At 38.2% G+C, this 14,299-nt stretch overlaps 1 protein-coding gene across 20 annotated transcripts in view; it reads right to left on the reverse strand.

Moving 5' to 3' along the window:
* SRPK2 (SRSF protein kinase 2) overlaps positions 1-14,299 on the reverse strand; it is a 272,440-nt gene that overhangs the window by 116,538 nt on the left and 141,603 nt on the right. For 8 of the 20 annotated variants that reach the window (XM_071215200.1, XM_058297131.2, XM_058297135.1 and 5 more), the window contains one exon: positions 4,854-4,917. The exons of 9 other annotated variants lie outside the window; for them this stretch is intronic. In XM_071215200.1, coding sequence (XP_071071301.1) covers positions 4,854-4,917 — 64 coding nt within the window. Of the gene's footprint in view, positions 1-4,853; positions 5,122-14,299 lie in introns of those variants that run through there. 3 more of the 20 variants (XM_071215204.1, XM_058297140.2, XM_058297130.2) reach the window with 3 other exon arrangements.

The following is a 14,299-nucleotide window of genomic DNA, read 5'->3' on the forward strand; positions in this document are numbered from 1 at the left end:
GAAAATAGACAAAGACCACAGTGGCAGGGTGGAGGCTAGAAAAGGCAACAAAGAATTGTCATCAACTGTCTGTCCTAACCTTTTGGCTGGAATGGAGGATGGAGGTATTACGAAGAAACAATAATCTGTCAAAACCTTCCTTCCTTCCATGAAACTCTTAGTTCACCACACAGACATGGAGGAAAATATAGTCAACATCAAAATAAAAAAGACACCCGCATCCTGGATCCTTTTACACTGAATATCCTTTGCTTCCTTAATTTTCCTCTCTTATTCATCTGGTCACTTACTTATTTTTCTATTTTCTCCTTTTCATTCTCCATATTCTTCCAGGTTTCTCTTTTTCCTTTCTGCATCCATCCATTATCATGTGCCCTTTTCCCTCCTCACTTAAGAGGCTCCACAATAAGAAAGGAATTAAAGTATCTCCCCACCTCCCACCCTCAAAGCACTGAAAGGTCTTTATATTGGGGGAGGAAACATGAAATCTATCTCTCACCTCTCTTCATTTGGGGAGCCATTGGTCATTAAAATATGAGCTCTTTAAAAGGTAAAGGTCCATTTATCTTCCTCCTATCCTGCTTGCACAGCACTGGTAGAATACAGGTCACAGTATAACTATTTTACAGAACTTGCTCCCTCTTCCCCCGCGCCCCCTCCTCCTGAACAAGGCAGCTAGCATACTGTGAATTCAAGTATGTGCTAGCTATTTGGGATGCTCATGATCTAAGTTAAAAATTCTTATCCAAGTACAAGTAGGATGACTCCTTTTTAATACCAAAAAGATATCAAAGGCTAACACACATAAAAATAGAAATGATCCTTTTAGTATTTGTTCACTGAGGAAATACAAACAAATGAGACTATTTTGTTAACTTTTAATTGATTGTGAATTTTACTGATTACAGCAGCTACTTTACATGAGAATGCAGATTCTCAGAGCCGCTCACCTCACATACTCTTCAGCCTACATGGACTGGGAATCATGGCTCTGGGCACTCTGGGCTCACCTCCTGTTTTCTGACTAAGAATTGTACAATTGTGTTACATGAGTTCACTAAGGAAACAACAATAGAGTTCAACAAAAATTTTAGTATAGCTCAAGTGTCTTTCTCTGGCTCAGGATATCGATTTGGTGAATTCTCTTTCCATGTACAGTACATACTCTTCCCTCCCTAAAAAGTACTTAAGAAATGGTATCTGGACTGCTTAATAAATGATAGCTTTATCCATCCCACTAGTTTATTCCTAGCTATTGTAATTATTACTCTTCCTTCTCTTCCCCACCAGCTCCATTCAGCAAAGTCCCAACCTCAGGAGCAACCTACAAGGAAAGGATGGGAAGAAACAAAAGACATGGAAAAACCTAATTTGTGCATCAAATATAGTCACTGAGTACTTTATTACATTAAATGGGGGATACAAGGAAGTAAAATGGTGCTTGAACTGCCGCTGCCATGTTTAAGATGAATATTCATTTAGCAGGCACTCACTTAAAAATAAAGCACTTGTAGGATTTACTCCTCTTATCTCCAAAAGGATATTCTCTTGCCAACAAATATTTCTTTCTCTTAACTGGCTATAACATACACATCAGGCATCATATTTTTATTCATTCTAATGTGTTTAGTCCTTAATTTATTTTTTTAAAAAAAGAAAGAAAAGGAAAAGTTAAGTTGAAATTTTTCTCTCCAAAATACCAAACCAAAAAAATAAAGTAAAACTTTCTTTAACTCCATTAATTTTTGTCCTTTGAGTCAGTAATTTTGAGCAGAAGAACCCCATTTCTCCCCTACAAAATGACCTTCTACAGACATTTTGTTAAAGGTAAAAATAAAATTATACGTTTCAAAATGGCATTAAGATCTGGTACAGTAATATATTTTCAAATTTGGCTCCCAAAACAATCTTCAAAATTCCATTTCTAGGAGAGCGGGTATAGCTCAGTGGTTTGAGTGCCTAGTTTCCATGTACATGGTCCCAGGTTCAATCCCCAGTACCTCCTTAAGGGAAAAAAAAAACCATTTCTAATATTATTTTTTATCATATTATTTGTATTTTTCAATGAAGCAGGAGTCTACCAAAAAAGCTGGGTTTATATTTGGCTTTGCTTTTCCCATTTTACAAAACTGTCCAAACAAAAATAATTCACCCAATACCAGCTGTCACAAGACTAACAATTCCCTTTAAATCAGGTTAAAAATAAAAAACAGAAAAAGTATTAGGAACATCACATCACAATTTCGCGTAATACATTTTGTATTTAGAAGGGCTGTTTCCCTACTTCAAGCGTTCTTAACCTTTTTTGTTCCATGGACCCCTCCCCCCCCTTTGCCAATCTGGTGAAAACCACAGACTCCTTACTAAGTCCACACTACACTGTGTATTCTCTAATAAATACATTACACCCACACCAGTACTCTCCACAAGAGTAACGTTTTTATGAATTTCAGTTCAAGTTCACAGACCCCTGGTATGAGCAGATTATTCTAATACTGCAAGAACAAAATCAATTATGGTGAATGGTAACTTGGCTTCTTACAATAAAGTAACTTTCTCCCCTCTTTAAAGAAAGGGGCCAGAGTCTCTTCATCCTTCTATCAACAAATATATATGAATACTGATAGGATATATGTAAATTCCAAATATCTTTAAGATTCAGGCCATACCTCAAACTGCTAACAACAAATTTTTTTTTTAAAGTAAAAGTGAAGATTTCTAATATTGTGGTGACTAGTGAACAAAGAATTGAAGAAAGTGGTGGTAAAATATTTCCTACGGGTAATGCTTCATAACAGCTATTAAATTCCTGGTCAAGATACAGTGTTACTAGGCCATGATTTTTCTTTCCTTTACTTCAGATTATTTTTCAAGTTCTTCCAAACACAAATGACAAACGTTTTGACTATTGACGGCTTTTAATAAAGAGGAGAAAAAACAGAGTAGCTTCTATTTTTAATATATTTGCAATGTATTGGCTGATCCACTTTTATTTGCCCATTAAGTTAGCAACATAACTGGCCAAATTTATGTCTGAGCACCTCCCCCCACCCACAATAATAATTAAAGCAAGCTAGCGCTGGCAAACCTGTCTTATAAAATTGTCACACAGTAGCTGATAGCTGAACTTAAAGATCAAGACTACATGCATCTTCCCTTTCCTTCAAATAAGTACAAGAGCCTAGGTAAAAATAAATTAAATATATAAACGTAACCCACCAAAACATTTTAGAATATTTTTCCTCCTAAGTATGTAATTTAATCAGAAATCCATTCCTTACTTATTTCTTGATAATATTTATTCATTCCATTCAACACAGTTTATCAATTGAGAATTCATACTACTGCCAAAAGATCATTATTCCTGTCATCCCATTAAGAATGTACTTCCTAGTAACCAAACTCTAACATTACAGCGGGCACCTGGACTGTGCACTGTTTATACCACCAGCCTTCTCAACCTTCTCCCTTTCCCACCACCACCATTTTACAGGCAGAACATTCACAAGGCTAGAGACTGCTTTTCCTCTCAGCACAGAGAACGCTTTAAAATTACAGGGCTAGCCACAAACCTAAAGTTAAAAGTGACATGAAAATAAGCACAAGCCTTTCTAATTTTTTCTCTTTTCAATCTCTAAAGAAAGCAATAACAACTTAATTTGTAAGGCCATAAGTTATAGCCAGAAGCCTTTCGCTTGATTATACTAATAAATCAATTTACCGTGATCATTTTGCCATCAGACTGTGTCCTCCATACACTAGTGTACTTTAGTTAAATCCATTTTACCAGGCTAAGTACTTCACCTCACATTTTCTTCTATGTTTTTCCAGCAACATTCCTTTACTACTTAATTATTTTTCCCTTATACCTTCCTAAATAATAACCTTATGAGCAAAAAAGATAACCCTGAAAAGTAACCTCAGAACGATAAATCAACATTCCTTGAATACAAATATCTACATTAGGCTTAAACTACTAGGTAACCAAGAGAAAGGTAAGCAACAACCATTTGCCCAAGGAGCTCAATTTAAAACATCATGTAGTATACACAATTTTGGTAAACAGAAGTGAACACAATATTTACTATGTCAAAACAGACAACTAAAGCCTCATTTCTGACTTCAGATAAAAATCTTAATTCTATTTAAAAAGGCAAAATAGTCATTTTAACAAAGTATCTCCTCACAGGTATAATCATTTGATTGGCAGATAGAATAATTGCTTTAAAAATACTTCTGAGTCATTTTGTCCTTACCTGCAGGCATGAACCATTACTGCATGCAATGACTGTTCCATTTCCTAGCACAGACTTGAAGAAGCATCGTATCTCTCTTCGAGAATGTGACTAATCTGTGGGTTTGCCATTCCTAAGCTATTTACAAATGGCACTCCCTTTCCACTTAATATTTATTACATCCAAAAATCAAGTATTTTAAACGTAGACCTTACAAATAACCTTGGTAATATTGTGTAGCAGCAACCTCAGAATAGAGGAAGAAAAGCTAATAGTAGCATTTCCTTAAAGAAAGCAAGATTTTCTTTGTTTGTTTTTTTGGCTAAATAAATTATTTTTTAAAGCCTTCAACAGCTGTCACACATGAACCAGCGGTTTGCTATGTTATGGTGTGCATGCAGCAGCTGATTAGGCTTCACTATTTTTTAAAATATCCATTACCCTATGCAAAAGCAGAACAGCTTGCCCAAATGCACATCTTCAATACAGCACAATGACCAGCATGCAGTACAATACATTACAGCAAACTTGACAAGGAAAGAGAAAAAATTTATATGTCCTGTTTGTTTCTTAGCAATGCTACACCATTAATTGTTCATGCAAGAGATGTAGCTGTACCTTTCTGAAGAGGACGACTTCTCAGAGTTAACTGACATCAGCAGCTCAATCTTCTGCTTGATTTCTGGAAAAATCAGAAAATATTCACAACCAAGATTGCCTGCCCTTGCTTCCAAGCTTTATATCAAGAGATTTTTCTTCTCTAATCCCTTTTGTTCAGAATGAGGCCATAAGATTCGCAGTACTTCTGTTAGGACTGCGATTCAATGGTGCTATAAAGGGAAAAAGCTCCAGAGGCATCAGGCCTTGCTAAACTATGCACATGACTGTTTATGAAAGCAGGAAGTACCATTCCTTTTAACCAGAGGGGTGTTTTCTTTTTTAAGGTAGAACTAGCATGGCTCTACAACAAGATTTTAAATTCAGCAAATTAAAATTTAAACAAGAAATGCTAACATCTGAATTCAACGTACTAGGTAATTTGAGAAGCCTGTGTAATAAAGTTACAGGCTATTATGAACAAATATGCAATCCTTGGCTGTTTCTATTTCATTAGCCCTGGAAAATATGGCTCAGTGAATCATTTTTGTCACTTAAGAATGAAACATTAAACCAGAACCCCAATATATAGATTAAACGTTTTTTAAACCAGAGCTATAATTCCTTGATTGTTTTTAATTAAAGGTATATAAATAATATCTAGTCCCTAACTCCTTCAGAAAAAGATCTATTTTATACCTTAATCTTCCCGTCCTCCTTCACAGTACAGTACAAGTGAACACCCAGTTACCGAGCTGGGGCTGAGAAAATATACTTGCCCACTTAGGAAAGGACTGATAATGCCATCTACAACAGAAACGTTAAGTGCCTGTTTAATTTAATTAAAAGATAACTCCTGAAACTGAGTTGGAAAGAGATAAAAGATTTAAAGAAAAGGAAGGGTGAAAAGAACGAAGAAGATGAAAAAGAGAAGGGAAAAAAAATCTAACCTATTTCCTTTAAAATACTAAACAAGTGACCTAAAGCACAAAATTTTGAGTGAATAAAATTTACATGGTCCTACTTCTCAGACTATTTCCCTGGTAAAGCTGTTTTCCCATTACTGAGAAGTGTTTCCAACTGGATTTGAAACATTAAAGTATGCTTCATAATAAAACGTTCACATACTAAAAATAAAACAGCTACTAAAATGCTCTAAGCAGTTTCACAATTTCAAAATAAACCTCAATTGATTTTGGTTTTTATTCTTAAAGGTAAAACAAACCTTGATTTGTAAGAACGCTGGCAAAAGAAATCAAAGTGGAATAAAAGATGTAAAGGAAAAGGGGAATAAAATGAGTTGCATTAAAGTAAAATCCACAAGTAGAGAAATACCCTCTTAATTTTGTTAAAATCAGGGTTTTTCCAAATTGTTTAAGTTTACAACTTCATCCAATGAACATTATAAAACTCGCGTGAATATCTGATGAGATAATCTACCACAGGCTATAGCCAAACTCTCTCACCACTGGGAGAGCACAGGGCATAGTGGTGAAAATAAGGGTGATGAAAATGAAACTTACCTTGAGGATTCTTACCCAAATTACAAGAGTTTGTGGTAGGTGGCCACAAAGTCAGTGCTCAGTAAAGCCCCAACCCAACCCAACCCCATCCTGCTTAAAAGTGCTCAGCCTCTTTCAAACAGTTTCTGATTCGAAAGCAGCGCCTCCATTGTTTTTAATAGCTGTATGACCTTGGGGGAAATTACTTAAACTCTCTAAGACTTTATCTCCTCTCCAGTAAAATTCCAATAAGAACAATTCCTTCTTAAGGGGCCATTGTGAAGATATCAGGTAATAATCCACAAAAGGCAAGCAGTATTGTGTTTGGCAAATAGTAAACCCTCCCTGCCTATTATTAGGTATTGCCGAGCAAAGCATACTAATATCTCCATAAATATTTGTTGAATGAGTTAATGAGGTATACCAGGTCTGTCCAATTTTAAATAGCTTTCCCATAATTTAAATGCACCATCTCCCTCTAACCACCAACTCCCAACATCCACCTTTGTAAACCCAATGTATTAATGTATGTGGAAATTTAGCTTTAATCTGTATCTCAGTCACTAAAGAGAATTATTCTCAGTATTCTCAGTTCATCACTAAACTCAGAAGTGAGGTTTGACTTCAAACCATCTTCGCCCTGGCAAGACACTTCAGTATATCTATATAAAATTAGTTCTAAAGTTGAAAGAAGCCAAGATTAAACAAACATGGGTCTAATGAAGTTTATGCCCATCTTGTAGACATTAGAAAGAAAAGTTCATGCTATAAACCATTTTCTACCTGGAGACCTTGGAGGCACCAAACCAAAGGGAATTCTAAAGATAGATATCAAAGGGTTTCCAACATCGTTTTCACATTTTCTACAAGCCTTCAGGTGTGTTTACTCCTCCAGGAAGACTAAAATGTGCAGGAATATTCACAACTACTAAGCTAATACTATCCTTTGAGGTCCATGTACTCCATGTACGCTGCTGTCTACCCCTTATCAATACCATCCGTGGAGCTGGACAATCATCACATTCATTAATATACATTTCACCATAGCACTTGCCATAATCGTGGGGGCCTTTCATGTCCATATTGATAAGAATTCCTAAAACCCTAGGGTCAGGACCATGGCCTCCTCAATTCACAGCCTCTTGAACCTCTGTACCACCTGAGTCATTGTACTCCCATCACCACATGTGGGACACTCTCTTACAAATGGTGAAATATTTTTCCGTAATTAGTGGGTCATTTTTCAACCTTATTCACAGTATCTGGGACCATAACCTTTATTTTTATGCAATTAAACCAATCTTTTCCTTTATGAATTCTGATTTACCTATTAAAGTTTAGAAAGACCTTCTCCATCCCCCAATTTTTAAAATCTTCATCCTATTTTCCTCTTGTGGGATTTATAAATTGTGGACCCTTCAAGAATTTATTCTGGTTTAAGAATTGATGTAGAGATCCAGTCTGCTTCCAAAGGTCACTTTTTTTTTTAATAGGTCACATTTTAAAGCCTTACAGGCCCCCTCCCAACACACACATGAAATTGAAAATTTTTCTATTCTTTCCCATCCCTTGTTCTTCCAAAGCCGCAGTCTTGCATCCTTGTAATTATATATGAATACAACCATCAATTGCCTCAATTCATACGTTCTGGCCAATAAGAGTTTGTAAAGGAAAAAACAATCCACAAACCCAATTATTTAATAGTTTCCCTTCAAGTTTCATCTGTACTCCCTGTGGAATTTGCCCCCCACACCTCTGCACCTCACCAGCCCTTTTAAAATGTCTGACAGTAATACCACATCTGCCAAGTGCGCTCATATAGTGCCCCTTCTATAGTCTCTATCTCAATGAACAGCAGTACCCTGCCCTGCCAAGACAGAAAATTTTTAAGGGATCCCAGACTAGTGTTCCTGTCTCGTTTGGGATATCACTCTGACCATTCCTCCACCTTCATATCTTATGGTATGGAAATACTGAGCTCCACATCGTTCCCCAAACACAGGTGCTTTCTCACACCACCAAATCATTTCCTCTCCCTGGAATAGCACTGCCCGGTTTGTCTTCCTTGCACGCCCAACTCACTTTCCTATTCTCAGCACAAATGTTTCTCCTCCTGCCTGAAGTCCTCCCAGACAGAATTAAGTACTCTTCTCTGCCCCACTGAATAATGCACACTTGCATTACAGAATTGAGATTTTAAAAAGGTAAACAAGCTTATTATTCGTAAATAATACATTTCCAGATATAATTAACCAGTCAAAATTTTAAACAATTTCAGAGCTTAGAAGGAGCCTCAGAAATCATCGCCACCTAAACCACATGGATTTATAAAGAGAATTCTGAACAAAGAGAAACAACTAACTAGTCCAATCAAATTCCCCATCTTCATCCAAAAGATTTCTGCCTCTAAAACCCATCAGTGGGGAGCTGATGTGGCTCAGTGGTTTGAGTGCCAGCTTCCCACAAACAAGGTTCAATCCCCGGTCCAATCCCCAGTCCCAATACCTAAAAAAAGAACAGAACAGAACAACAACAACAAAAAAACCCATAGGTAAATTTCCAAGGACCCTAGCAACCCTAGCGGGATACTCCAGCTTTCTCTTCAATCAGTTTTTAAAAGGCTAATTTCTCATACCTCCAATCAATTAAAATAATCACTTAGTTTTTTTGATTGAAACAACTGTTTTGGTCTACAACACCATACTCTTTCTAACTCATCACCTTATACTCCAAAAGAGAAAAAACAATCCACTGATATTTCTCTACCCATTCTCTTCTTCCCAACCCACAGACCTCCTCTTGATACCCTTTTATTCTCATTTCTATTTGCCCCTTAAAGTAAACAAGGATGGTAACATGTTAAGTGCCAAAAGAATAACTATTGGATTATCAGAGTCAGAAAACAGGAAAATGAAATCCTTCGATAGTTTACAAAAAAGCCCTTCATTATACGACTGTGCTGCCAAATGAGGTAGGTTAGTTTAGGAAAAGGGAAGACAAGTCTAAGACCTGGCAGAAAACATGACCACAGAACCCAGCCTGGAACTATCCTGAGGGAAAGATCATCACCAAGAAGGCTGCCAGAAGGGTCCCACGAGAAACTGTTTATGTCACCACCTGGCTCAGTGGGGCTGTCATCCACCTTCATGCTCCACCATTCTGATCCCTAATTCCATTTTTCTTATCACTACCAGTTAACAGCTTTCCCCTCTGTTTCAAATGTTCCCAAGTGAAATGCAGGCTTAAACCTTCTCTATAGGTGTCTCCAAATTAGGCCTCTTCAGTAGCTTTAAGGTCTTCCATTTAAATGCAAACAAGGGCCTTACAGAGTTTTTTCTGGCCCTGGTGTCCATCACTTACCCAACCATCTCGTCCAAGTATTCAAGTCCTGACCTGAAACTCAAGAAAATGGCACAAATGGGACTGAGTCATAAAGGTGCAGGAGTAAAGAAAGCCCTCTTAGACAGGAAGTTAGATGACTGACCAACACCTTGAAAGTCCAGTTTAGCCTAAAAGAGAGAGTCCTTGTTATTCCAGTATTCATTATTCAAGTCCACTCTGTTGCAGGTTTTCACGAAAAAGTAAAATTGTCCAAAGACAGAAATATTCATGAGTTAACTGGCCTGACCACTCACTCGAACTGTCCCTGATTATCACTAGCCTCTATCCCCACTCATCAAACCCCCACTTTGCATCACTCTCTGATGCTCACATGGTCCAGCAATTCAAATAAAATGCAGAGCTGGAGCAAAGTAAAACTAAAAATCTGCAAAAGATTTAACATTTTACAAAGTTGTAAGAAGACACGAAAGAAATGCTAGATTCCCAGACAAAATAGCTGACAAATGAAAATACATAAGAGTTAGATGGTTAGTAATTGAATTAACTTTCAAGATAAGGACCCAATTTCACCCTCTTCCTCCATTAAAAGTAGCCTTTTCAGGAAGTGGCTGTGGCTCAATCGATTGGGTTCCTGCTACCATATGGGAGGCCCTGGGTTCGCAGCTGACACAGCAAGATGATGCAACAAAGTGAGACAAGCAGACAGAGAAGAACATGCAGTGAATGGACACAGAGAGCAGAGAGCAAGCAAGCTGCAAGGCGGGGGGGGGGGGGGGGGGGATAGATTAGACAGATTATCTAGATAGATGTAAACAGATTTTTTAAATTAGCCTTTTCCAGTATCAAGTTTCCCCATTTATAATTCCAAAACAACATTACTTGTGTTCCTGAATGTGATACAGTGCCAACCAGCTACAATGTGTTCGCTCCAAACTACAGTGGGGTAGGGAAGATTGAAGGAAGAGAAAGACGTGGTCCCAGGGTGATTTTCTGATTTTGGATTTCCAAGGTATTTGCTGCTGCTGCTGCCATTAATCAGAAAGCCCACTTACTAGAGGACATTTTTTGTCAATTTTAAAATTTTGTTCTGAATGCAACTTGCTACCCAAGAGATATATACTAGTTTTAAAGGAAAGGTTTGCTGTTGATTTCCAAATTCTAGCAAGAAAAGTGACTAAATCCCCCAAATTGTCTCTTCACTCATCCCAACCCCAGGCATGTGGGACAGAAAGCCAGAATTCAAGAAGGCAGAAAGAGAGGAAGAGAAAGCTGCTCAGGCTACATCTACACCAGTCCAAGATCCCACATCACCTAGCTTAAGAGGGACTGTATGGAATAAATTAAAACTTTACAGTTCATCCCACAGTATCTGTTACTGTTATTTTGGTGTTGTGGGTTTTCAGGAACTAAATGCAAAAATTGCACTGAAGTATAAACATATGAATATTTAAATAAGTTTCTAATTTTATTAGCCTCACCATAATTGTCCTCCATTAGTAATGAACTGTAATGAAACTAACCCCTGAAAACTGTCTACAGGTTTCTCAACACAGCAAAGTATCATTAATGGTTAATCCAGCCTGTAAATAGAACAAAGACACTTTTTACAATGACCCTGTGGGGGGAGACAGATGATGTTTAATACAAGTTCTTAGATAACTGTGAGTTGTTACACTCAGGGTGAGATTTAATGCTCTGTTCAATATGAAGCTAAACATCAACACTGTCTCTGTTCCACATTTTAAAACTAAACATCATTTGTATATTTTTCTGATACAATATATGGATTTTAGAAATTACACCACAGAATACTCAGAAAAATTATTTTCTACTATCAAAACCTAAAAAAGATAGTATTTTCAATCCTAGACATTAACATACAACTGGAACTACTAGTTCTCTAATATTGTGGATGACAAGATCATGAAGACATTATCGTTTCACTTTTAATTTTTACATACAAAGGACCATGAGTTCACCTAGGCAATACCTGCTCCTTTCATAAGCCATGGTCTAAAGGAAACACCTCAAAAAGAAATTTCACTATGTTAAGACACAAAAGTATTGTCTAAGGCTTATTTACATATATGGGAAAACAAGCCAAATCAAAATATGTAGGTGTAAGGAAAACTAGTGGCCTTAACTCCCACTCCCAGACTACATAAACTTGTAAAGCTTAGAAAGAAAAGGAACTAATGAAATAGTCAGTTTTTCTATCCTCTTACATTCCCAGTGCACCACAGGTACCAAGCTAAGAGGCAGAGGTGGATATAAACATATGTAGGATAAAATCCCTTTCCTCAGAGAGTTCAGACTAATAGTTTCAATGGTCAGGCTTATTTAAGCCCTTTATATGAATGAACTCATTTAATACTTACAGCAAGTGGAGAAAAAAAGATACAGAAACTGAGGTCTAAAAAGTTCATGAAATTTAGTCAAGATTCCAAGCTAAACAAGTCCATTTATAATCTTATCGAAAAGAACAAAATATTTAGAAATTCCACCAACAAGGAGAAAGACTTACACACTGAAAACTACAAAACCCTGCTGGAAGAAATTAAAGACGACCTAAATAATTTAGAAGATAGCCTGTGTTCATGAATTGGAAAACAATATTGCTAAAATAGCAATACTATCTAATGGAAGAAATTGTAGCATTGATGTGGAGAAAGTGGCCACAGTAGCTGCTGAGGGCAGGAAAGGAAGAATAGATATGATGGGGGAGCATTTTCAGGACTTGGAGTTGTCCTGGGTAGTACCACAGGGATAGATGCTGGACATTGTATGTCCTGCCATGGCCCACTGGGTGGACTTGGGGAGAGTGTACACTACAATATAAACCATTATCCACATGGTACAGCAGTGCTCCAAAATGTAATCACCACATGCAATGAATGTGACACGATGATGAAAGAGATTGTTTGGGAAGCGGACTTGGCCCAGTGGATAGAACGTGCATCTACCACAGCGGAGGTCCATGGTTCAAACCCCGGGCCTCCCTGACCCGTGTGGAGCTGGCCCACGCACAGTGTTGATGCGCACAAGGAGTGCCCTGCCATGCAGGGGTGCCCACCGCATAGGGGAGCCCCGTGCACAAGGAGTGCGCCCCGTAAGGAGAGCCGCCCAGCACCAAAGAAAGTCCAGCCTGCGCAGGAATGGTGCCGCCCACACAGAGAGTTGACACAGCAAGATGAGCAACAAAAAGAAACATAGATTCCCGTGCCGCTGACAACAACAGAAGCAGACAAAAACAAGAACACACAGCAAATGGACACAGAGAACAGACAACTGGGGCGGGCGGGTGAGGAGGGAGAAGGGGAGAGAAATAAATAAAAATAAATAAATCTTAAAAAAAAAAAGATTGTTTATGTAGGAGGAGCAGGGTAAGAAGGGTGGGGTGTATATGGGGACCTCATATTTTTTGAATGTAACTTTTTTAAAAATAGAGAAAAAATTTTTTTTAAAATTTTAAAAAATCAATACTATCCAAAATGATCCAGAAATTCAATACAATCCCTATTAAACTTCAATCAGTCTGGGGAAGCAGCTGTGGCTCAATCAACTGGGCTCCTGTCTACCATATGGGAGGCCCTGGGTTCGTGTCCCGGGGCCTCCTTGTGAAGGCAGGCTCACCCGCATGTCGCGGAGCACCGCCTGGCCCACAAGCACTGCCGGGAGGCGACTCAGCAAGGTGATGCACCAAAAAAAAAGGGAGACAAGTGAAAACACAGAAGAGCATGCAGCAAATGGACAAAGAGAACAGACAGCAAGCAAGCCAAAAGGGGGAGGGGAAATAAAAAATAAATACAGACAGAAGAATGTACAGCGAATGGACACAGAGTACAGACAGTATGCAAAAAAAAAAAGCTACAAGGGGGAAGATATGAAAAAAAAATTCTGTTTTGCAGACATGGACAAGATTCTTTTAAAATGCATATGATAATACAAGGAACCTTGAATAGCCAAAAAATTTTGAAAAAGCCAACAAAGTTGGAAGAAGGAAAAACTCACATTTCTCAGCCTCAAAACTTATTACAAAGCTACAATAACTGAAAGTGTCTGGTTTCACCATAAGAAAAGACCTATAAATCAATGGAATCAAATTGTGAGTCTAGAAATGAACTACATATCTACGGCCAACTAATTTTTAACAGGGTGGTAATAGCACTCAATGAGTAAAGAACAGCCTCTTTAACACATGATGTTAGGAAAACTAGATATCCACAAACAAAAGAATAATTGGGGGAAGAGGAAATGGCTCCAATGATTGGGCTCCCATCTACCACACTGGAGGTCCAGGGTTTGATTCCCAGGGCCTCCTGGTGAAGGCGAGCTGGCCAGTGTGGCGTGCTGACCGACACGGCAAGTTGGCTTCAGTGAGTGCTGGCCCATGCAGGAGTGCTGGCCTGAGCAGAGAACTGGCACAGCAAGATGATGCAACAAAAACAGACACAGGGGAGAGACAATAAGAGACACAGCAGACCAGGGTGCTGAGGTGATGCAAGAGATTGCACACATCTCTCCCACTCTGGTAGGTCTGAGGATTGGTTCCTGGTACCACCAAAGAGAAGACAAGTGACACAGAAGAACGCACAGCAAATGGACACAGAAAGCAGACAACAG

This window comes from Dasypus novemcinctus, chromosome 5 (genome assembly GCF_030445035.2).
Source record: "Dasypus novemcinctus isolate mDasNov1 chromosome 5, mDasNov1.1.hap2, whole genome shotgun sequence".
Taxonomy (NCBI): domain Eukaryota; kingdom Metazoa; phylum Chordata; class Mammalia; order Cingulata; family Dasypodidae; genus Dasypus; species Dasypus novemcinctus.